This window comes from Vulpes vulpes, chromosome 3 (assembly GCF_048418805.1).
Source record: "Vulpes vulpes isolate BD-2025 chromosome 3, VulVul3, whole genome shotgun sequence".
In the NCBI taxonomy this organism is placed as follows: Eukaryota; Metazoa; Chordata; class Mammalia; order Carnivora; family Canidae; genus Vulpes; species Vulpes vulpes.
The window spans coordinates 85,224,591-85,250,306 of NC_132782.1; the positions used below are offsets into that span (position 1 = coordinate 85,224,591).

Sequence of the window (25,716 nt, forward strand, 5' to 3'; positions counted from 1 at the left end):
TGGAAATAAAATTCACTAATATCAGTAGGAATAAAATATTTAGAAATACATTTAGCATAAGAAATACAAGACTTGTAATGCTAAAAAATGTAAAACACTATTAAGTGAAAACACTGTTAAATAAATATCATTTGTTCATGAGCTGGAAGATTTAACACTGTTATGATGGTAACACTAAATTCACCTATAGATTCACTGCGATCAATCACTCCAATTCCAAAGATCTCTTTTGCAGAAACGGAGAATCTAAAACTCATGTGGAAATGTCAGGGAAAGGACAAATACTCACCATTTGCTTCAATGTGGATGGAACTGGAGGGTATTATGCTGAGTGAAGTAAGTCAATCAGAGAAGGACAATCATCACATGGTTTCACTCATACAGGGAATATAAAAAATAGTGAAAGGGATCATAGGGGAAAGGAGAGAAAATGAGTGGGAAATATCAGAGAGGCTGACAGAACACGAGAGACTCCTAACTCAGGGAAACAAACAAGGGGATGGAAGGGGAGGTGGGCAGGGGGATGGGGTGACTGGGTGACGGGCACTGAGGAGGGCACTGAGTGTTATACTATATATTGGCAAATCGAAGTACAATAAAAAAAATATACAAAAAAAAAAAAAAAAAAGGGAAATGTTAGGGATTCCAAACAGCCAAAACCATCCTGGAAATGAATAAAGTTGAAGAATGCTCCCCAATTCCAAATCTTACTGTAAAGCAACAGTAAGCAACACTGTGTGGCCCCAGCATAAGGATGGATATACATTAATGGAACAGACATGAATGTCCAGAAACAAACCTTTACCTTTCTGGTCGGCTAACTTTCCAAAAGGCTGCCAAGGCCCTTCTATGGGAAAGAAGTCTTTTCAACAACTGGTGCTGGGACACAGATTATACACATGTGAAAGAATGTATTTGGACCACTATCTCCTGCCACATATAAAAATTAACTAAAAATGGTTAAAGACCTGACTGAAGAGCTAACCCTGTTAAGACTCTTCAAAGAACTCATAGGAATAAATCTTGTGATTTTAAGTTAGGTGATGGTGTCATAGCTAAAGACATGAGAAGTATGAGCAACCCAAGAAAACAGATACACTCAACTTCAATATGAAAAGCTTTGTGCATTAAGGGCATAATCAGGAAAGTGAGAACACAGCCTCCAGAAAGCATGAAAATGTCTACAACCGTGTACCTCAGAGACACATCCAAATGTCTCAGAATTAGAGCTGGGTGATAAAAAGCCAAATAATCCAACCTAGTCATGGACAAAGTTAACTGAATACACGTTTCTGTCGAGAAGACAAACAAATGGCATAGAAAAAACACTCAACATCACCGATCAACAGGAAAATGACAAAACCAGTGAGGCACCACTTCATACTCATGAGCACAGCTATAATCAGAAAAATGGGAAGCAACAACTGCTGGCAAAGATGTGGAGAAGCTAGAAACTCAAAAACTCTGCTGGTGGGAGTGTGAAATGGTGCAGCCACTTGGAAAACCATCTTGCAGTTTCTCAAAAAGATAAAGAAATACCACATGACCAAGCAAATTCACCCCCATATGCCCCAGGCAAGTGACAACAAACGCTCACACAAAACCTTGTACGTGAACGCTCACAGCCACCTTACAGTAATCACACGTGGAAATAGTCCAAATGTTCGCTGATTGTTAATGCATAAATAAAACATATAGACACACTGTGGAGTATTATTCACCCACAAAAAGGAATGAAGTACTAACACGGGCTATAGCACATGAAAACATGATGTTGAGTGAAGGCAGCCAGGCACAAAAGGCCAAAGGCTGTAGGATTCCATTTATTCAAAATGTTCAAAATAGGGCAACCCGGGTGGCTCAGCGGTTTAGCACCGCCTTCAGCCCAGGGCCTGATCCTGGAGACCCAGGATCAAGTCCCAAGTCAGGCTCCCTGCATGGAGCCTACTTCTCCCTCTGCCGCTCTCGCTTTCTCTGTGTTTCTCATGAATAAAAAAATCTTTAAAAAACAAAACAAAATGTTCAGAATAAGAACATCACAGAGATAGAAAGATTAGTGGATGTCAGGGTACAAAGGAAGGAGAAAACAGGGAGTGACTGCTAACAGGTATATGGTTTCTTTTGAGGATAATGGAAATGTTTTAGAATTAGCAGGTGGTGATGGTTGTACAACACCATTAATGTGCTAAACCTACTGAACTGTACACTTCTGAATGGTGTATTTTAGGTCACGTGAATTTGAAATGTTAAAAAAAAATTTTATCTTGACAAAATCACTTCCTTATTTAAAATAAGCTAAAAATGCAACCCCTTTTATTGAAATGTAAAAAGTGGGCTTTACAGCTCTACATATGGCAATAAGCAGCATCTTAATATATTTCATCAGTATCCTTTTAACAAAATTTCATCTCATGTTCATTTCTCTAAAGCAGGGTTCTAGGACCTTTTTCTGTAATGGGCCAGACACTAAATGGATTTCCGCTTTGTGGGCCAAACAATTTGTCACAGCTACTCCGTTCTGTGGCTATAGTGTGAAAGCAGCCATAGACAACATCAGTGAGGATGGGTGTGTTCCAAGACATCATTTACAAAAACCAGATGCTGGCCGAATTTGGCCTGCAGGTCAGAGCTGACTGACCCCGTTCTAAAATAAGAACTGTTTCCATAAAAGGAATCAAATCAACTCTAGTCCAAAATGTCATGCTGTGAAAATGGGGAAATGTATTTATGTTCTCAGCAGTTCTGTGTTTAAGCAATTCATTTCTAAAAAGTGTCTTTAAAAAAAAAATAAATAAATAAAAAAAATAAAAAGTGTCTTTAAGTACTACACATCACACTGGCTAATCAATCTGCTCTAAGTTACTATCTTCACAGAGACAGACTACCTGGAGAATCACCTCTGACAACTATCACTAAATCATACAGACTTTAAGCTGCAGCTTCACAATGACACTAAGTTATAACTAAGTTGATGAATTTTTCTCCTCCTGTATAACATACATACTTGTTGATCTGAGCCAAGAACATTCCCTTCAGTGCGTAAAATTCAGCTGTCATCTCTTTTGTAAAGTATTTCAAGTTTGTGGATTCAATAACTTCAAGACCCTGTTTAAAAAAAAAAGTAGGAAAAAAGCTCTTGAAATTTTTAGACAGTGATGTTAAAACAGCATTAAAATATTTCTCTAGGTAGTAAGTCCTAAGGGTCATCGACAAACAACTTGAGAGCCAACTTGCTACCATGAACAGTTCTTGCCTGACAAGCATACTTTAACGGAATTGCTAAATGCCACATTCGATCCTGATACCTTAAAGATACTTTCTTCCAAAGCTTTGTATGCCTAAGTCCGTTTCACTGTTTTCATTAATATTCCTCTCAACATCATCAAAACCTACTTTTACACCCATAATCCTGCTGTTTTTCATTTTCTCTCCTTAAATATATTAACCAAGGACAAGGTGAAACAGAGACATAAAGTGGACCTTCAACACTCAAGTGGTAAAAAAAAAAAAAAAAAAAAAAAACACTCAAGTGGTATCTTTTCCCTTTCTAGTTGTGAAGGGACTGTTTCCTGCTAATAATGCTGTGTTTATATAAAGTTCTGACCCTCCTTTCCTGCGTTCTGTACCAGGAGTTTCCATATGGGTACTTGTGCTCCACCAGACCTCCTCAGCAGAGGGGGAAGGCACCAGCTTCCGCTGACACTCTACCTGCATACACTCGTTTTTCCCCATGACTCCCGCCAGCTGGAGGTAGCATTTGACTTGCTGTCGAATCTTCTGGAAGCAATCAACGATAGGCACGGTTGGAATAGTATGAATGCGACTTAGTATGTCCAGAGCTACGTTGACCAGTCCTTGTTTACGGGCGATCTTCCCATACTGGATGATCGCCGATGCAGATGCGTGAACCCCAAGCATGGCGTTGTTTGAACTTGGGTCATGCTGAGAACTGTTTTCATAGGCAGTTACAATAGCTAGAGAGCAAAGAAAAGAGCTATCAGTCCCTGCCAAACATTTCTCAAAGTGTTCCGCAATAAGGCTTGAATAAAAAATGAAAAACACGCACATGTGGCTTATGAAAATGGGAAGCTCTGTGACAAACCTTCATTGCTTTTCCTTGGGTTTTATACAAGGAAGATATTTTATATAAAAATAAGAGGTTAAGCAGCACTGCCTAATGGCTGAGCATTAGCATCGCGGCTAACTAAATCAGAAAGGTGGCTCTGAAGAGGTGCCTGACAGCTTGAAGGGAGGAGCAGAGAGGACCAGGACACCTGGAGAAGGCTCCACAAGCCATTGTCAAGCAGCTCCTCCTCGGGGTGCCTCCACCATGAGCGCCACACCCTGGAGCTCAGATCCCACCGTCTGTACTCCCAGTGGCAACTGTTCTCACCAGAGAAGCATTAGCAGGTGGGGAGAAGCTCCTTGTCTCTCACTGCCCTCACCTTTACCCTCACCAGACCAACCACCACCTACCAAACCTGCCAGAAAATAGAACATCCGGTGAAAGAAAAAACAAAAAACAAAAAACAAAAAACAAAAACAGGAACAAAAAAAACCAAACCCACAACAAAACCAAGACACGAAAGCAGAACAGTGGGATGTCTGGAAAATTACATGATGAATGCATGCTGGACCAGGTGGGTTTACCCTGGTAATGATGCTGCCTCCACATGAACACGCTGCTCCAGTGCGACAAGTCGTCAGACACGATGGGCAGCCTGTTCCTCCACGTCTTCACCACTGTCTTCATGTCATGCAGGCTGTTGTTCCTGCCCAGGTTGGTCGGCTGTAAGCCAGCATTTATTTGTGCGGCTTCTTGCAGTTCAATGATTTGCTGGGCTGCCTGAATGGGACCAGAAGGGATTCCACAGTGAGCAGCAGGGTAAGAAACAGATGAGGAAAATAAACCAGAGTCCATCAGCTATCTGGTGACTGTAAAGCTTTCACGACTCACTTATACTGAAGGAAGCACTCGAGCTTGTCCAGATACCGCAAATCCACATTTTTTCTAACCTTCACCCTAAACTCTGCTCTTGTGATCCCACTTTTAAAAGCTCAGCTGTGGGGCACCTGGGTGGCTCAGTGGTTGAGTGTCTGCCCTTGGCTCAGGTCGTGATCCCAGGGATTGAGTCCCGCATCAGGCTCCCTATAGGGAGCCTGCTTCTCTCACCTCTGCCTGTCTCTCATGAATGAATAAAATCTTAAAAAGAAAAGAAAAGACAATAACAACAAAAAACTCATCTCTGTGGCTACTGTGAGATAGGAGAGGGAGCACAGTGGTGCAGGCAGCACACTTCACTAACGGGTAGCTCCCCAAACTCTTTATTTTTCCCTTTGCCATCAACTAAGCCAGGCTCTCCTACTGAAGGCTCAGGTCAGAATAGTCTGGTCCATCGGCCCTCAGGGTCTCCAGCCACACTTAAACCCCATGGCCATACTAAGCATCTCAAAACATGGTTTGGGCGATCCCTTTGGGCTGGCACATATGCTTTCTATCACGTCCCTCACGAGTCTGTCCCCTTTACACCCCAGATGAGCTGCTGGCTCCAAATGCCCTGGCCACAACTTTGAGTCCATCCCAAGTCTACCCACCCATAAGGTTCCACTCCCCTCCCACGGGGGTCTCTCCCTTCACTAAATCCCATGTTCACTCTCCACCCTACTGCATGGCACCGAATCAGTCTCCCTCATTTTAAATTTTGCCTCTTATGGCTGTCCTCGCTTTCCAGCTGGACACTCTTCTAGAGCAGAATCTCGGTTTTAAACTTATTAGAACCTCCTGAGCACAGCACCTAGATTTAGTACTTGCTGGCCTACTGACTGATCTTAACTGCAGACACTGCCTGCAAGAAGCTCCACTTTCCATCTGTGCCTTGAGTTCAGTGCATTACCTTCAGTTTTCTGCACACTTCTCTTGCCAAGAGCTTACCGAAAGCACAACAGTGCAGTATCTATTTTACAACAGCTTCACTGAGATACAATTAAAACATCACTGAAATTCCCTTTATAGTGTACAATTCAGTAGTTTCTAGGACGTTCCCAAAGTCATATAATCTTCATCTACGCATGGGAACGCCTACCTTATTCCCAAAAGTGGCCCTGGATCTGCCAGCAGCCTCTTCCCATCCTCCTTCCTGCCGCAGGGTGGGATCTGCATCATTTCAGCACATTTCCCCATCCTTGACACTCCTCACAGATGCAATACAGCAAGCAAGCATCCCTCTGTGCCCACTTTTCCACTCAGTGTGTTGCTAAGGCTCACCCTTGCTGCAATGGGCCTTTGCCGAATGCCAGTCTGCTGCCTGGATCTGCCACTGTTTATTGATTCAACAGGTGGTGGCCATCTGGGCAGTTTCCACATTTTGGCCATTATTGAATATTGCTGCCATGAACACCAATGGACAAGTGTTTGTATGGTCATGTTTTAATTTCTCTAGGATCAAAACTGCTATCCTACAGGAATTCCGTACTTAGTATTTTAAGGAACTGTCAGAGTATTTCCAGTCTATTTTACAATCCCATCAGTTCCAATTTCTCCACATCCTTACCAACTCTCATTATCGTCTTTATTCCAGCAGTGTAGGGGATAGGAGATATCTCACTGTGGTTTTAATTTGCATTTCCCTAAGGACTAATGATGAGCAATTTTTCCCGCGCATATAAGCTCATTTGTGTATCTCCTTTATAAATAAAATTGGTTTCTTTATCAAATTTGGGCAGTTTTCAGGCATAATTTCTTCCAATACTCCTTCTGGCCCCTCTTCTGGCTCCACTTTCTCTGGGACCCCCACTAAGTATGCTGGTACGCTACTCTATCAAGGCTCTATTGTATGTAGAACGCAACCACTTAAGTCTATGCTCCGTTGGCTTAGTGGCCAGCCAGGGAGCCAGAGATGTCAGTAAACGACCAGAACCACCAAGTTGCTCAGCATTTGCTAAGGGGCCGTGTGCCTGCTGTGGCCTGCATTCAACACTCAGCTGGGCAATTTTCAGTTATGTCTTAGCCTTCACTTCCTGCTTATATGGATCCTCAAGGTCAGGCAGAGAGGTGGGAAAAGTACAATCTGTGCAGAGGAGCACTGTGTGCGAGGGGCTGTAGGAGAGACTGTGTCAGAGCCTGGCAAGTGAAGGTGACCTGTGTGGCTGGAATGAACCATCAGAAACAGTGCAGATGATCCAGCAAGGAAGAGGCTAAGGCGCAGGCTATGCAACCGGCACTCTGCAGTCTCATGTTGCACAGTGGCATCACACTGATGGGGTATAATGGGCATTAAAGAAAATGCTTAGAGCAAAAATGAGAATCATCAAAATCACTTCTTAAATGTCCTCTGTCATTTACACCCCATGGAAGCTCTAAAAATGAGACGCAACATTTTATTTCTCTATATTTTGACCCTGGCCTTTCTTTTACTGAGAACGAGTTTAAATGAGAGAGGACAAGATGAATGGAAGGATTTTCCTTCCTGCTGTCCAGCTTGGTTTATGGACCTACGCCTGGGCAGGAGGTGGGCTGCGACAGGCCCACAAGACTCCTGGGTAAGCGTGCCTCACCCACCTGGAGAAGAGGCGTATGCACGTGGGACACCACATGGGGCAGCCGCCGCCACTCACGGATGGCCAAACTGCTTGCCATTTCCACCAGGCGCTCGATGAAGCTGAGCTGCTGCTCCTCAGGGTGGCAAATAGCCAGGTATCCACGGTACATGTTGACTTTCCAAGCCATCTCTTTGGGACAACTTACTTCCACCTGGTGGTTAAAGAACATCACATGGGAAGCAATGGGCAATTTTCCTCTCAATATGAAGGGTCAAAAATGCAAGCCAATTTTTTTTATAGCCAATTATGCAAGGCAATAGACAGAAATTAAGCTATGAATAAATGCTTACTTTCTTTAGAGAAGTCATGCATTTAGACTGCATTTTTCTGAATACTTTCCTTTTCCAAATACTAGTGAGTAGCCAATCTCTATAGGTTCTTTGCCTTAAGTCATCAGCAGTTCCAGAAAAGAGAGAAACCAATCAACCCTGTTGTGACAGGCCAGATTAACAATCACCACTTGGCTACAAAGTCAGTCAGTAAATTTCCAAAGTATTAAACATATGTTTATCTCCACTCTGATAAATACAATTTGGAATTGTTTCCAATTCATACTGTTATCCTAGGACATCAATCCAATTTGTTCCACATTACAATAAAGCAAAAGGCAACAATTCCGATTGATAAGAAGAGAACATTCATAAATTGGACTGTCATTCAAAAGCCACACTGTTACCTACTATAAAATCTCCCCCACACCAAAAAAAAAAAAAAATCTCCCCCAGAGTTTTCACATCTTGGTTGTCAGTTCTATCATGAAGGAGAGCCCAGAGCTGTCACATTTCCTCTCCCTGGTTCTGACCCTGCCCCCACCCCCACCTGGCTCAGAGCCCATAAAGGTTCCATGTGCTCACCACTTCTGCCCTTGCAAGCTGTTTGCCTAACCTTTTAAAGAAAGCACTAGATGGGATGCCTGGGTGGCTCAGCAGTTGAGCATCTGCTTTTGGTGCAGGGCATGATCCCAGAGCCCCAGGATCGAGTCTGGCATCGGGCCTCCTGCATGGACCTGTTTCTCCCTCTGCCTATGTCTCTGCCTCTCTCATGAATAAATAAAATCTTTTTAAAAAAAATTTTTTTTTTAATTTTTATTTATTTATGATAGTCACACAGAGAGAGAGAGGCAGAGACATAGGCAGAGGGAGAAGCAGGCTCCATGCACCGGGAGCCTGATGTGGGATTCGATCCCGGGTCTCCAGGATCGCGCCCTGGGCCAAAGGCAAGCGCCAAACCACTGCGCCACCCAGGGATCCCGAATAAATAAAATCTTTAAAAAAAAAAAAAAAAAGATACTTGGGTATTTAAATGTGAAAAGAAAAAATAAATGTGAAAACATTGCTTATTTAAAAAAAAAAAACTTAAAGCACTAGAACTCATCTCAGTTTATCAATCTCTAACAGTTATTTATAAACGTAAGTGATAAAAAATGAAGGTCTTTTCAAAAATAATCTCTGTGTGTAAGAACAAAGGATATATCTGTTGAAGGTATTTTATAGAATTTGCTGTCACAAAATCAACGTAACATTCGTTCTGAAGCAGCTTTCGGTAATGATAAAAAATAACACACAGGAGAGATCCCTGGGTGGCGCAGCGGTTTGGTGCCTGCCTTTGGCCCAGGGCGCGATCCTGGAGACCCGGGATCGAATCCCACATCGGGCTCCCGGTGCATGGAGCCTGCTTCTCCCTCTGCCTGTGTCTCTGCCTCTCTCTCTCTCTCTGTGACTATCATAAATAAATAAAAGTTAAAAAAAAAATTTAAAAAAAAAAACACACACACATTTTAGTGCCAAAATACTATCTGCCTGAATTATATTAAGTGTAATGATGATGATGGTGCCATCCTGCATTTATGTAACTCTTTGGCTTATTTTTTTGACATCTTACTTCTTTTTTTATTTTATTTTTTTAATTTTTACATCTTACTTCTTTAAAGGACTTTCACACTCATGGCCTCTCTTCTATCTCAATAATCCAACAATGAAGAAATTTACGAAGACAAACTTGTCAAAACATCTGCTTCCAACGTGATCCTCTAAAATCATACCAATCTCACACTTTCTGGGCTTAAACACTATTCAAGATGGGCTTCTGTCAATCACATCTGTCTTCTATAACACTAAGAACAAAGGCATCTCCTATTTTCTAACCCCCCAAAACAAGCTACCCTCCATCGATTAAATCAAACCTAGAAACAACCATACTTCTTTAAGCAGTCCTGAAATCATAATGCACAGAACAAAATCAGAAGTAACCTGAGGGGGGTTTTCCTTAACATATCAGTAAACAAGTACATAATTTTGGACCATCTATTTGGACCAAGACTATCTGAATTTACTATAGACTACCCAGAATGTTTATTCATATACTTTGAGCTTTTTCTAATCAGTAAAAGCCTTACAATTTTTAGAAAATTAAGGGTTTCTGAAAGAAAAAAGTCATTTCTCAGCCCTACAGACAGCATGACACTACATGAATCCAGCTAAGTGAAACTCTGGAAAGGGAGAAGAAAGGAAATGCCAGAGTGAGCTATAAATATTTACTCAGCAGAACCTTTATCAGAGCAAAGAAATAACAATCCATTATAAATGCATTTTGTTACAAACAAGATCTACATTTTACTGATGTGATTGGTTATCTCTGGCATAAACTCCCTGCATCAAATGAGCAGTTTCCAGATCCCAGACCCAAGCCTTGAGCTATCTCCACCCCCTGTGGTTCACTTTCTCAGTTCTACCATCTTTTACATGTTCCATGTTTGTTAAAAAGTGACATCAGTAATGACATAAACATGGTAGCCATGAGATTGGTTAAAATGTCAGGTTAAAATGTCAGGTTCATCATTTCAAAGACAGTAACTATAATCTCAGGTTGTGTTTTACGAGAAGGGAACTCCTTATTACGAGAAGGGAACAAACAAGTCCTGCTGGTAAAAGGGCAGGTGAGAACAGGATGACACACTTCCTTCACCTCCACTCCAACCATGAATACCACATGGAAAAGGTAGAAAGATGAGGAGCAGAAGCAGGGAAAGGGGCTGAGGGAGAATATGAGGGAAGGGCCCAGATACAGGAAACGATAAAGAGCAACAGTAATGGCTGCCTCTGAAGACTGTCTAAGGCAAAAATCATAACCTTTCAGGGGGCTCAGATGACACAGAGCTGTGCCGTCCAAGACTGTGGCTTTTGGATTCCCCCTGGTGGGAAAAAGAGAACAGGGCTTTTGGGCTCACTCTCCCGCTGTGCACCGAATTCCTCTGGATGGAAGTTAATTTAAAAACTGTGGAACTCAAATTCATGACTCAGCTTCACTTATACTTCACTTCCACCACAGAACATGTTCTCAACACAACAATGCTTCATTCAGCAGATACCTGCCGACAGCAGCTACTAATCTACCAGGCCCGGTGCATGATTCACCCTTGCTGTGCTCACCTCTAGCAGCACTCTTGCACCAGTTCCACCACAACAAACGAATGCTTAATCTAACTCCCAAATTGCACAAATCTGGGAAGTGTTAAGAGAGAACCAAAAATAACGCTTGTTTCCCAAGAGCTATCTTTCACCTGCCAAACTGCCCAGCTTGTTCTAAGTGATGAGAACTCGCTAGAGATCCACGGCTTCATGAAAGGACCACACACAGCTGCAGAGATCATCATCTGACTCTGGGAGGGGCACCTGGTGGTTGGGAGGGTGTCTCACCTGCACCAATGCCTCCTTCATGGCTGTCCAGTTGGACACCCGCCAAGCACACTCCAGGACCAGGTAAGGGTTTATGTGACCTTTGGACTGGCCGTATTCCGTCAAGGCTTCCCATTGGTTCAGCTCCTTAGAGCACCTGGAAGACCAGGGATTCAAGAACAAGTTCAATTACCAACACACAGATTCAGAGAGGGTAAAGTGTAAGATTTTAAATTGTTTACTGCCATTCTGCAGGGGAAAAAAAAAAAAATTCCCCCTACAGGGCAAAGGGTGGGCTTGCAAGGTGCCCACTGCAGTGAGCTCCCAGCTCTCTGAAATACACTGACCCCCTGGAACACCTAGAGCCGCCCACCACACAGCAAAGTCCAAAGTACCAGAGCTTGTGGGGAGGCAGAGATCGTTTGTTGTTTCTCCAATGGTTGCTTTTAATTAGTCACATATTTAATGCTGTTCTGAGATTGTTCTTTTCCTTCTAAGGCCATAAAGAAAATAGCAAAGCTCCCCTTTAACAGCACTCATTACTAGAACATTTCAGAGACTTTTCTTCTACCAGTTTCCTTAACAGACTCCTGGGTATGTCAAGCACTTGGGCCTACCGAATCCAGTGGTCCTCCCACAGCTGGTATTCTGGAAAAATAGCAGGGGATGCATTACTCCTCTCATGCTCCTTCTTGGCTTTGTCCATCGCCTTTTCGTAAGATTCTTGTGCCTGAGGAAGTTAATAATGCTTTCAATTACTTAGGGCAAGCTGGAACTCAGGTCTGGGGGCAGCCTACATGGTTCTCTATAAGATCACTGCCACCTGAGGCTCTGCACATGCAGGGAACAGAGGCACCACATAATCCCCCACAGGACAGACGGAGCCAACAGAGACTGCCGCGCCCCGGGGCACATCTCTCTGTCCTTCAGCAAGGACAGCAGAAGCCACAGCTCATGCCTGTGCTTCTGGTGTTTCTGTGGCTCAGTACCCCTACCATGGGACTGAGACCCATATCCTGGGATGGTGGCCACACTTCAATGAAGGACAAACGTGAGGATTAAAGTTTAAACACTAACTACAATCTACCTGCCATTTCCAACAGGACCACTGACTGCAGATAAAATGCATCCACATTTAGCATCTAATGTTAAAAGGTTCAGGACTGAGTTTCAAAAATGTTCACGTCCTACACGTAGGTTTCTCTTAAACGGAGACTCCAATCAAAGGGTCTTTATATTTAAGATAAACACTTGAAATAAACCAGTGAATTTATCTAGTATGAACCCTGACTTGAGAACGTTAGAAACGACTTCTCCTCAAGTCCACGGCCTGACCAGGGGATGGGCCTCTGGTGTCTACCTGCTCAAAGAACCCGTGCTGCTCGTACGCAATGGCAGTCGCAGTCTCAGAGTACTTGCAGCGCTTCTGCCACAGCCCAGCCCACATATCTTCCTCTTGTAACAAGGAGTACAGTTCAGCAAGGGAGTCCAGTATCTCCTGAAAACAGAGCATTGTTTCTTAAGAGCTTGTGACAAAAACATTTTCTTCCCAATAAAGCAACTTCACTGTGCTGTAACTTAAAATCCCTGGGGAGAGGTTTACTAGAATGGGGAGGTCACCGGCCAAGACGACAGAGAGGCGGGGCTCACCTGCTGTGGTGGTGTTATGCTCTCCTGCTCATAAAATTCCGTTGTTTGTTTTGGCTTAATCTGAAGACTCAGACCTTTCTCAAAAGCCTGGTGCTCTAGCATTAACGTGGAGCGGAACCAAAGGTTGTGCGTCTTCCCCAAGTACTTCAGAACGCAGGGTCTGATGGGGATCGGGGGCACACACTGGGACATGGCCTCCACAAAGCAGTTCAACGCGCTGGGCTGACAATCACGCTGCACCTGATGGCTGCCACTACACAAGAACGGGCTAATCTCACCGGCCAGAGCCTGAAACCAAAGAGCATGGCAACTGAAGTCTTCACTCTCTTATGTAGCATCTGACAGGATTTTGGAGAATTCACTTATTAGATTACAGTGAGCAGTTTCCTTGTCCTGTGAAGCCTAGAGTCCTTTCTTTCACAATATTTATCAAAACCTAAAACTACATTTTCCAAAACGGGGTTTATTTATTTTTAGTTTTAAAGATTTTATTTATTTATTTATGAAAGACTTATATAGAGAGAGACGCAGAGACATATGCAGAGGGAGACGCAGACTTCCTGCGGGAAGCCCAATGTGGGACTCGATCCCACGGCCTGAATCAAAGGCAAATATGCTCAACTACTGACCCACCCAGGTACCCCCTGAAACAGGATTTAAAATATATACTCACGTGTTGCTGTCTGTCAGACAGAATCTTCCACAATCTGGGAAAAAGCTGGACCCATGTCTTTTCTGCCAGTGTTGTTGAAATGTGACACAGCTGGACAAAAGCGCTGAGCAGTGCTCCCGTCTACAGAAACAACAAAGATTCATGTGGCCATGCGGGTGCTTCATATGTCCACGCTCAGGACACTACTGTCTCATGCTTTATCAGACATTCCTCCACTTTCAAACGTTCACAGATTGAGCAAGTGTAATGTCTCATGTCAGAGCAAAAACACAGATTCTGAGCATTAGGAACCCATGGTGTGTGCTTAGCAGCTAGTGATATGCCTACTTTTTTTTTTTTTTTTTTTTTTTTTTTTACCTTTCAAGTATCTGAGAAGGGCAAATGCAAGGCTGGTGCAGATGTGCAAACGAGAGGCACAGAGATGCCACCAAAGCACAGGCCACTGGAAACGTGAAAGAGAAAAGAGGAGGAGCACATGCATAGGAGGTAAGTCACTGGCCAAAAAGTACAACTGTGAAGAACAAATCAGGGACTGAGAGAACTCAAGAGTCTGTGCAGCTGACCATGGGCAAGAGTGGACAGTGAGCAGCCTGGCCTGGAACAGGATGCCTGCCCTGCACTGCAAGAGGGGTCAGGGTAGGAAACTCAGGGCCCAAAAACTAAACCAAATCCACAGATGCCTCTGGCTTTGTCCACAGCTTTGCTGTTTCTGGAAGTCTGAATTAGCTGCCAATACTTCCTATAAACAGGCAGGTTTGCAGCTGGCTTGAAGCCTCCTGGGCCAGTGGAGCCCACCTCCTCACAGAGACAGGGCTCCAGTGATGGGGGGTCATAATTATGCTATCCTTACTTCAACAGCAAATCCAAGAAAGAAAATCACTCCCATATTCATATCTACCAAAAATGCAGAAAGCAAAGATGTAATACTTCAAAGAAAATGAGTGAAGACATTTAAGTAAAGAATGCTCCTTGCTGGTAACAGACCACCCCATGAGGAAGACCATGATAAAATGAGCCTGGATGACCTCACATGGGTGCTCCCTCCTCCTTGGCTACTATGTCAGCTGCCTCCTGGCTCCAGGTCAATTTAGCAGAGGCCAAAGCACTAAAGGGCCACACATGATCACAGACCTGCCAATAAAGACACTTGTCTTGAGGGCAGATGGGGGATTCTATAGGTTCCTGGCTTGTTCTCGTTCACACAATCCCATAGAGAGAGGTAAATACATGTGTGCATGCCATGGTGGCCCTACAATATCAGGGAGATTAGGGAGGGGACACTGGCTTCCACAGATGTCCCAAGGAATAAAATGGTCAATTCTGGGACAAGATGCCCACAGCAGAAAAGAGAGCAAGTGTGCCTGGTTTCGTGAAGGACCTGTCTGGATGCTTCTTAGTCCCTCTAGACTTAGAAACAAACAGCCTGGAAGTGCCAACTGGCCCCTGACCACTTCACAGGTCAAGGAGCTTCGAGAATGAAAATGTCAGGGCTAAACTGACTTACAAAAATGCAGTGATTTAGAACCCTACTTTGCTCTAAAAAAAAATGACATCTATAAACACATGATATAGTAACATGAACACCATTCCCTCTGACTCCCTAAGCCACCTGGCTGCTTTTTCTCTGTAGCACTCATCACCTGACACAGTACATACTGACTTACTTTCTTTCTGTTTATTACTTTCCCTACTACAACAATGGCTCCATGAGGGCTGGCTCCTCTTGTCTATTTCTTTTTTTTTCTTTTTTTTTTTTTAATTTTTGTTTGTATTTATTTATGATAGTCACACACAGAAAGAGAGGCAGAGACACAGGCAGAGGGAGAGCAGGCTCCGTGCACCGGGAGCCCGACGTGGGATTCGATTCCGGTCTCCAGGATCGCGCCCTGGGCCAAAGGCGGGCGCCAAACCACTGCGCCACCCAGGGATCCCCCTCTTGTCTATTTCATTCAGTTATTCAGTATTGCTAAAATGTACTCGGATTTCTACAACGAGCTGATCGTTACACTCATGCCAAAGCAACCAGTAAGTCAATATCTACATGGGGACTTATTGTGATGACTGTTAGCCAAGAAAGGCCTTTAGGTTTGGGGGCATAGATCCTCCATCCCTCCTCCTGACAGTGATGACAAGAGGGACAGGGGCCTGGTAAAGTCTTCAGTCTGTAAATGAGAGAACCTTCCATCTACACGTTAAGGATGCTGATTTCTGTCCCATGCACCAGAAGACCAAGTGTTATATGTTTATCAACACATAAATAATTACTCAGATATAAAAGCTTAAAGGTTGATTTAATACACAAAATCAGGGTAGGTTACCAGAGAAATTACATGTTGAAACTATTTGTGAGAAGTAGTTTCTAATTTTTTTTCACCTAGGCTCATGATATGAACAGAATCATCACTGTTTCTTTGTAATACTCCTCAAAACGAACTTGACATATGGAACCTTAACTAATTCTCCTAGTTTTTTTTGTTTAAAGACTTTTATTTATCTAAGAAAGAGTGTGTGCATGCATGAGTGGGGAAGGAGCAGAAGGAGAGGGAGATTCGGACTTCTGCTGAGCAGGGAGCCCAATTATGGGGCTCCATCCCAGGACCTTGAGATCAGGATCTGAGCCGGAGGCAGATACTTAAGCAACTGAACCCACCCACCAGGTGCCCCTGGATTCTCTTAATCTTTAACTAGAAATGATTACGCCTAACAATTAACCCGCCTAACAATTAACCCGAGAGTTTGTGGAAGCGAGAGTTTAGATACACTTGGAGGACCTCTCTTTGCACAGTGACATAGACTTTGTTTACCATGTTAACCTATTCTCATTTCTTCCCTTTTACTGCACTTGAAAAATAATCATGTATTTTTCATCATATATTTAGTAAACAATTTTGCCATTTCTTTCAAAGGGTAGCAGTGGAAAAATTAACTTCTTTTTCTTATTTTCTCCCACAAGATGCTATAAAGATTTGAGACTTGTTTCTCAAATCTTTACAGGGAATATCCACTTTAGAGTCTCATGGAACTATGATGGCGTCAATTGAGAAAGGAAAAAAAGCTACCTATAACTTGTAGAAGACAGTTTTACGTCACTGTGGTATAATCCTACTTTAGGATTCATTATATTTAGTGGGGGAAAAAGAACCACCCTCCCTCTGAACTTGCACACAGACCTTCACTTCCCGGAGAGTATCAAGGAACTTGTCGTGTCTATTGGTTAACATGTGCAGCTGGTTCCCAATGTCCTTTTCAGAAAGTTCTTTGGTTTTGGGTGTGCTGGTCTGGTCACCAGGAGCCAGCTCAATATCAATCTCTACATCCTACAAAACAAAACACAAATAGGTAAAACCAAAAGATCAAATGGTTGAAGAAAACAAAACAAACAGGACTCTTACAAGCTTCTTGTTACATTTTTGGCAAGTAAAATTTTAGTCAGGTTCCTGGAAATTTATAATTATTTAAATAATCTTAAGTTCTAAAATAACAAGCAGATTAACTAGATCAGACCTCTCTTTTTTTTATGTAACACTAAAGGGGAGAAGGAAAAAAGCCAAAACAACACTATGGAAAGGTCACTGTTTTGCTTTCCTATTTAGATTGGGTTAAGTAAAATGAAAAATAAAGTATAAACTTTAAACAGTAAAAATGATAAATATAAGGCACTAAAAGAATTACAGCCCGTCATATCCTCACAATGCAATTGTTGTCTTCCTCATTCAGATTAAGAATATTGTCAGAGTCACTGTGCAGAATCTGTTGGCACAATGTTTTATAGGACTTATTTCCAAAAGGAATAAATCTTATTTCTGTCTGAAGCTTCTGAGAAGTCACAGCCAAAATCTAGTCATCAAACCAGCCTCCAAATCAAGTTATCCCCATTTCAAGTTATCCTTGAAAAGGCAGAAGAATAACTTCAAAGTAGGTAATTTAGTTCACACAGAATTACAGAAGGAAAAGATCATATCACTAAATGATCTAGTGTTTAGCAAGAGAGAAGAAAATTTTAAATTCTCATTTGTTAATGAGTAGATATCCTACATGTAGAAGAGGGATCAAGCTATCCTTTTTTTTTCTAAAGATTTTATTTATTTACTCATGAGAGACACACAGAAAGAGAGAGAAAGAGAGAGAGGCACAGACACAGGCAGAGGGCAAAGCAGGCTCCATGCAGGGAGCCTGATGTGGGACTCGATCCTCCAGGATCGAGACCTGGACTAAAGGCTGCGCTAAACTGCTGAGCCACCGGGGCTGCCCTTAAGCTATCCCTTTTAAAGCAAAGAAGGTGCCTCCTCCTTTAATACTGGCTGCAGCTGCCTTTTTTTTTTTTTTTTTTTAAAGATTTTATTTCTTAGAGAGAGAATGTGTGGGTACTTGTGTGAGCAAGGGGAGAGGCTCACAGAGGCAGAAGGGGAAGCAGACTCCCTGCTGAGTGTGGGGCCTGATGCTGGCCAGTCTTACCACCTTGAGATTGTGACCTGAGCTGAGACCTGAGCCGAAAGCAAGAGTCAGATGCTCAACCAACTGGGCCACTTGGGGACCCATGGATGACTACTTCTAAAACCCAACACTCCAAGGAGAGATAGCTTCTGACAACCAACAACCTAAAGGAGACACAATTTAAATTTCTATGCTGGGAGCCATTCCTCTTGGAGTGTTAAGGGCCATTAAGACATAATGGCCAGGTCTCGGCTCCAGGGCTGCCCCTGCCAGGATGAGATGGAGATTCAGGAGGTTCACAGCAAGCTGTTGGTTGGAACCCCCTGGAGCCATGGTGGGTATTCCTCCCGAGAGTAGTGCTAACACAACATGCGCTACCTTTCACTTGGAGAGAAAAATCACCAAACACTAGGATATCCTATACTAAGCAGCACTAGCTCATGATAAAGTGACCTATCTCAAAATTAAATGGCATTACGAGATGCTTATCAATTCAACCCAAGTCTCCACCAACAGAAGAATGGATAACAAAGGCATGGTGTGTATATACATATGATGCAGTATTCTTTAGCCATAAAAAAAAAAATTAAATCTTGCCATTTACAACAACATGAATGGATCTTGAGGACATTTTGCTAAGTGAAATAAGTCAAATACCATATGATCTCACTCATATGTGGAATCTTATACACACACACAATCTCATAAAGAGCAGATTGGTGCTTGTCAGAGGCAGGGAGATCAGGAATGAGCAAAATGGGTCAAGGTGGTCAAACGGTACAAACTTCCAGTTATAAAGTAAGTCCTGGGGATGTCATGCACAGCATGGTGACTACAGTTAATAGTAGTACTATCCAGTCCAATACTGTACTGGATACTTGAAAGTTGCTAAGAGAGTAAACAGTAAAAGTTCTCATTATAAAAAAACATTTTTTTGTAACTGTGTGGTGACAGATGTTAACTAGACTTACTGTAGTGACTGTTCAGTAACATATACAAGTTAATACTGAATCCTGTTGGACACGTGAATCTAATGTAATTCATGTCAACTGTACCTCAATAAAAAAGAAAAATCTAATTGAACACAAGTACCATATTCTGAACTCTGAGGTAGAGACAGGTTTTAAATATGCGAATCTTGCCGTCCCACCTCCCCAAAATCTAAGGCTGATATAAAATTCATCAATGGAAACAGAAACATTGCTGTGAGGAGGCGGGACTACACAATCTGGAGCATTACCTCCTCTTTGGACTCGCTGTTCTCTCGCTCCCGAGGCTCCTGCTTGACATGTGTGACCATGGCGAAGGCTGCGCGGTCGTGGCTATCGGCCAGGTTGATGACGTTGGTGATGGATGGAAGCATAGCTCCTTGGCAGCTGGTACCAATGGGAGTGCTCTTCTCACACACTGCCAGAAGCAGCTGAAGAGAGTTTATGAAAAAGCAGACAAACCTAGGACATTTGTCCGGCATTTGGGGTGCAGGGACCCATGGTTAAGACCTAGTCCTCTTGACTGGAGTGCACCTGCTGAGGACTCCTGGGCTTACAACTCTGCTGTTTGCTTCTCCTCAGCTTAGACGGAGAGTCTGAACCTCTCTTCCAGACACCACTCATTCAGGACCTCTGACTCCATGTTTAAGCATAAATTCATTACCTTTCTCCCCCACCAGATGAGCTTCCACCTGCCTTCAACTCATGAATGGACTAAGTTCCTAACTCATCGACTTCCTCTTCTCAAACCTGTCTCTTTACACAAACCTGACCTGAGTGTTCTTCTTCCTGTGTCCCCTGGTGGCTTCCCACGGCCTTGAGGGGACAGTACAAGCTCCTCAGTGTGGCTCACAAACTCTCTGTAACGTGACACTCCACACTCACACCTAACACTTCCCTGATGAGTCCCCACATCCCAGTATGCTTCACCACTTGGCCACTGCCCCTCAACTAAGTCACTCTTGCATTTTGGAGGCAAATATTTCTTGAGTACCCACTTGGTGCTGTGAGGCTCTGGTGGACCCGAAGTGTCAGAGGAAGGATAAGACCCATTTCAACACATTACAGACACATACTAAAAAACAAAACAAACAAAAAATTCCCAAAACCAAACCCAAACAAAAAGGCACATACATACTCACTGTGATAACATGTTCATGAGATGGGGAGACTAAAAGAAAAATAAGGACCCTGCTCTAGCCTGGTGTTAAGAATGTTGCCTGTGTGAGAACACAAGAGGCCAGCAGGATGGAGGTCAACACAGGGCTGGAGGGAGAGGCAACGGTCTGGTCACTCGGGGGCAAGAAAGACTGTATCCTGGAAGTTTGATTTTGTGCCAAGTACAAAGGCAAGAAGTGACACAATCTCCTTTATTTAGGACAATTCTGTCACAATAGCAAAACTGTGGTGGGTAGGAGGAAAGTGTTGACAGTGAGCACACTGTTCTTGTCATCTTTGTGAGCAATGATGGTGGCCACACAAGGGAGGAAGGAGAAGAAAGGCTGAGAGGCAGGTGGCCCTCAACTGGTAACACTTGGTGACAGACCAGAGAGGACAAATGGGGGGAAGGATTGGCAGATCCCCAGCTTGTGCCCTATAACCTGTCCTTTCGCCATCAATTCCAGTGTACCTACCACAGGTTAAGGTTGTTTTCATCTTTGTATGAAAGATGTACCCAACCCAGGGCCTGGCACCTAACAGCAACCAAGTCTCTCGAATGAAAGATGAACAAATCAGGAACTCTGCCCGTGTGGCCATTAGCCAAGTTCCAAACACATGCCATTATGAAATGCACGTGCAGTATCAACACAGACATGTCAATGAGCTCTCCCTGACACCCAGTACACAAGGCCCTTCTTCCCCTGAAAAGAACTTCGCTATCTTCGGTCTCATTGGACAAAGTAACGTGGTGACCTTTGGGTTTCACCCCTTCCACACCAGCAGATTAGAATCATCCACATAGCATTGATAACCTATGGGAAACTAGGTTGCCTAGTGCAGTAGGCAGGTAACTAAGCCAATGAAAGCAGATTTCAGTAACACACAAGAAATTGGAAGTCTCACTACAATCCTATCAGAAATGTCATGAATATCTGACCACCCACTAGAACGGTCTGACTGGCCTACCCAGGCCCCTGTTACTGGCACCCTGACTCCTCACACTGAGGGATCAAAGTCCATGGCTTTGTTGGGCTGGTCTGGCCTGGCTGCTCTACCTTCCTGCTCTAAGAATGACGGGACCTGACAATCCCAGTTCATGGTGTCTTTAAGGGCATGTAGACAGAATTTACAATTTTCGTATCTGAAGAAAATGAACCCTTTAGCTATAAACTAAGGAAAACCATTCCATTTTCTAAGAGCTTAAAATCACCCTTAAAAAAAAAAAACAAACAACCCTTCAACTTAAAACAACCTTTCAACTTAAGCACAACTTTAAAAGTGTTTGTCTCTTCCTAGAAGAGGTTTCCAATTCAGTACAGTGGAGGTTTCCAATTCATCTTAGACGATGTTAACACCTCCTAGTTTCAATGCCCTGGCCACTGATGGTGAGCTGAGCCCATCCTACCTCAATGCACTGCTTAATCCAGAAGTGGTTTCCCATGGCTTCCCAATTCTGGGAACAGGTCACATAAAGCAGGCGCTCGTAGACCCGACGTTTCATTGAGTTGTCAAAAACCTCGAAAAACTTTGCCCTGATGAGAGGCTGGGCACAACGCAGCCCAGAGAGGAAGGCTGGCTCGAGTTTTGCAGTCAGTTCACTGCCAGACAGGGTCTCGTCCCTGAAATGGAAGGAGTAACACTGGGTGAAGAGCCACACAAGCGGGGGCCTCTGTAGGCCTTAAGCCAGTGAGCTGAAGACAAGCGGGCACCAACATTCCAAAACACCAATATGAAAGCCAAGGGTGTATCACAAATCAACCTGAGCTGATGTAGCATTCAAGCAAAAGGTGCATTAATCATGCCAAAGTATGTTACAAGATTTAGTATTTACATGGATATTTGAAATTTAACAATCATGAAAAGATTGTTACATCAGTTTGTCAAAGGACACAATGTGGACACACACATGCAATAATTGGTTAACCGCAGTTATTACCTGTAGACATAGTTCACGAGGTCTAAAAATTGGGCATTTAATTCGAGGTCCTCCGGAAAGCGCTTCTCTATGTAGGCCATCATTTTCACAAGCAAAATGGACTTCTCCCGGAGTGTAGGCGTCTATATGAATTGGGTGTATACATACATATATACATATATATATGTTTTTTTTTTTTGAGAAAAGGTCAATTATTTCTATTCGAGAAAAGACATATTCAAAAGTATTCTAGCCATCTGCTCTCTCTTTTTTTAACCTCCTGTAATTTTTTCAAGTAAAATAAGACAAGGTCATTTATGAACAGAAAGATCCTCACTGTATCTGCAAATTGTCTAAAATCAAGATAGCCACCCATCTAATTTTCCTTGGGGCTGCAACTCACTAGAAAGAGAAAGCAACTAAATTATAGAAGAAATTATAAGTTTGCAAGCATCTTACTAAATTCAATAATAGTCCCTTGTTATTAATTTTTTGGGTCTTACCTTTACACCACTACAAAGACGTAAGTAAGGTTCATTTAACATTTTAATACAAGTAAAAAACCACATTAAGAGGACTGACCTCTTATTTCAAGCTTCCAGTCAAAATCTGCTAAGCATAGTGAGAAAAATTCATCTTAAGAAAGAATACTGTCAATGCCACAGAGGGGAGAAAATGTTTTGCTGGAGAACTTTCAGGAGAAGAGCTGAGAAAGCTGTGCTCAACACACACACACACACACACACACACACACACACACACACACACACACACGGAGGTGGCTGCCTGGCCAGGGCACAGCCCTCTGGCTGCTCACCTGATTGGCTGCCATCGGGGAGTTGTTTTTAACCCACTCTTCCACAATTTTCACCACAGCCCGTAGGATCTTGGCATCAGGAGATTTTTCAATGAGGGAGGTCAGGATGGCCTGAATGAAGTTCTTCCTCATCTCCATGCTCATGACGGCCAGGCGTGTTTTCACCAGCTCCAGACTCAACATCACTAGTTCACCCGTTCCTGCTCATGCAGAGAAAAAGAACACACCCCCACAATCCACACTCAGTGTTTCCATAGGCAGCCACTGTGTGTGACGTGGAGTGTCGGAATCTGCCCATCACTCCCCCTCCCCAGTATTTTCTCCAGTGAGAACTCTGGGATCTGAGGTACCTCACCACTCCCCTGCTACTCTGCCTGGGAGGGTGGCCTTCTAAGAGCTTCCACACAGGTGATGGGACAGTGGAGCGGACAGACCAGGGCAGATGACCCATACTCAGCCAGCCCTGAAACTACATTCATGGCACTTCTGTACCGAGTTTCCTCTAATGGCGGTGCCAATCACAGCTCCCACCCACACCCATGTATCACGCAGGTTCCTGGGGCCCACAGCTCAGGCCTGGAACCTGCAATTTAAGTCATCGTCAGGCCTAACAGCTCGAGTGATGCAATCTGTTTTACAGCAAAACCAGCAGATTGCCCTTGTGTAATGGTGAATGTTCCACATAAATGTGTAGCCACCTAAAAATTCCTTCATCCTTACATTCACAAATTTGGGAGTTAATTCATTTTAAAAACGAGTCTTGCTTTGGTTTTAAATAAGATGCTCAAAACCTCTCTGTTGAGAGCAAATGGACAAGGCACTGCATAAACACAAGAGGACTTCACATTCGGTTCAGCATTCAATCACACAGCAGCACCCCTGAGGTTTGACACAAAGCCTGCGAAAACCCACAGGGACCACAACCATCACCTGAGGTGGCTTCTGTGCTGCCCGATGCTGCCTGTGGGTTTAGGTGCTCTCGGACCATCTTTTGCAGGGAGCGCATGAACACCGAGATGAGCCTGTCTATGTAGCTTGGGTTGTTGCTGCAGGCTGACTTGAGAATCATAAGGGTCCCTAAAAGGCAGAAATTTGCTGGTTGGTTGTTGTTGTTTTTTTTTTTTTTTTTTTTTTTTAAAGAAAAGTTAAAAAAAAATGGATCACTTGTTGTGATCCTTTTTCTTTCTTTTTTCTTTTTTGGTGGTTTTTGTTTTGTTTTGTTTTTTTATGGTTTATACCTGGAAAGCAAATACTTTGTCTTGGGGATGTTTTGTTTGAAGGGTTAGCATGCCATCAGTCATACCAGACTGGCTTCTGTATCAACACCCAAGGTTTCTGCCTGAAATTGGCACGTGTTAGAACTGAAAGAAGTGGTTACATTATTCATTTGAAGTTCTTGATCACTAGATTGTTGGGCTTCTACTGTGTGCAAGACACAAGACCAATAAGAACAGAATGATGTTGACCTGTTAAGTATTTTGAAACATAGCCAAAATGCAACTTATTACAATTATCATTTCTGCTGTTGTAAATATTACTGGTTTACAATATGCTTTAGTGCATATTTCTTAAAACTTCAAGCAGTGAGAAATAAGACCCCTCTGAACTTAGTGCTTTGTTTCTAAACTGATAACATAGAATGTTATTTGGAAAAAGTCTGGAATATGTGGTGCACACAAGCAGTGCTTCACGAATGAGTTTCTTAGCTTTTAAAACGCACCATGTTCCTCGAAGTTTGTGTTTTTGTTAATAAAACATTTTATAACGTAAACAACAACAACGTTTTTTTAACAATTGTTTTTGTTAAACAATGTCAGGAAAGGTAACATTTTTTTTCACATATTCCATGTTTATGGAATATTTAAAACATTTTGAAATGTGCTGAACAAAAAAATGTGCTCCTTTCTGATAAAAGTATAGATGAACCCCAAATGTCAACATTCCAAGCTTTTGAATGGCATATGCTACACTTTAGAGCACTGTGTTTTCACTCCTAATTCTTTTTTTTTTTTTTTAAAGATTTTATTTATTCATTCATGATAGACACACAGAGAGAGAGAGAGGCAGAGACACAGGCAGAGGGAGAAGCAGGCTCCATGCAGGAAGCCCGACGTGGAACTCGATCCCGGGACTCCAGGATCGCGTCCTGGGCCAAAGGCAGGCGCCAAACCACTGAGCCACCCAGGGATCCCCATACTTCTAATTCTTAATGTCAAAGAATTAATTCTTTTTTTTTTTTTAATTTTTATTTATTTATGATAGGCACACAGTGAGAGAGAGAGAGAGAGAGAGAGAGAGAGAGAGAGAGAGGCAGAGACACAGGCAGAGGGAGAAGCAGGTTCCATGTACCGGGAGCCCGACGTGGGATTCGATCCCGGGTCTCCAGGATCGCGCCCTGGGCCAAAGGCAGGCGCTAAACCGCTGCGCCACCCAGGGATCCCCAAAGAATTAATTCTTAATGCACGGTCAACACCAAGCACAAGAGCCAATTTTTATGCTTTGGTAAACAGTGTTCATACCTTTGGTTGTGTGTGGATTTTATCTTTAGGTTATAGCAAACCATCCTAAGTGAAGTTTTTTGTCCCATAATATGCTTAGGCAAGGGGAAAAAAAAAAGGGAAGAAAGAAAGACAGTCCTTAAAAAAAAAAAAAAATCTAGACTATCTGGACATGATGAATATTTTAGAATTCAGCTTGTACTCATTCTGTAAAACTGCCAAAGCTCAATAAAAATCAGCAAAACGTCAGAGCTTAAACATGGAATACATGAAAAAAAAATGTTACCTTTTCTGACAGTTTATTAA

General features: G+C 43.0%; 1 protein-coding gene across 16 annotated transcripts in view; it reads right to left on the reverse strand.

Annotated features, from left to right (window-relative positions):
• The window catches only part of TRRAP (transformation/transcription domain associated protein), a 117,641-nt gene that overhangs the window by 23,555 nt on the left and 68,370 nt on the right, over nt 1-25,716 (reverse strand). For 10 of the 16 annotated variants that reach the window (XM_072753147.1, XM_072753140.1, XM_025986214.2 and 7 more), the window contains 15 exons: nt 23,843-23,989; nt 22,913-23,112; nt 22,117-22,238; nt 21,586-21,799; nt 19,271-19,450; nt 16,767-16,913; nt 13,597-13,716; nt 12,924-13,211; nt 12,634-12,771; nt 11,891-12,003; nt 11,295-11,430; nt 7,559-7,750; nt 4,618-4,846; nt 3,709-3,974; nt 3,005-3,105 (listed from right to left, as the gene is read on the reverse strand). In XM_072753147.1, coding sequence (XP_072609248.1) covers nt 3,005-3,105; nt 3,709-3,974; nt 4,618-4,846; nt 7,559-7,750; nt 11,295-11,430; nt 11,891-12,003; nt 12,634-12,771; nt 12,924-13,211; nt 13,597-13,716; nt 16,767-16,913; nt 19,271-19,450; nt 21,586-21,799; nt 22,117-22,238; nt 22,913-23,112; nt 23,843-23,989 — 2,593 coding nt within the window. The remainder of the gene's footprint in view (nt 1-3,004; nt 3,106-3,708; nt 3,975-4,617; nt 4,847-7,558; nt 7,751-11,294; nt 11,431-11,890; nt 12,004-12,633; nt 12,772-12,923; nt 13,212-13,596; nt 13,717-16,766; nt 16,914-19,270; nt 19,451-21,585; nt 21,800-22,116; nt 22,239-22,912; nt 23,113-23,842; nt 23,990-25,716) is intronic. The other 6 variants (XM_072753148.1, XM_025986222.2, XM_025986219.2 and 3 more) reach the window with 1 other exon arrangement.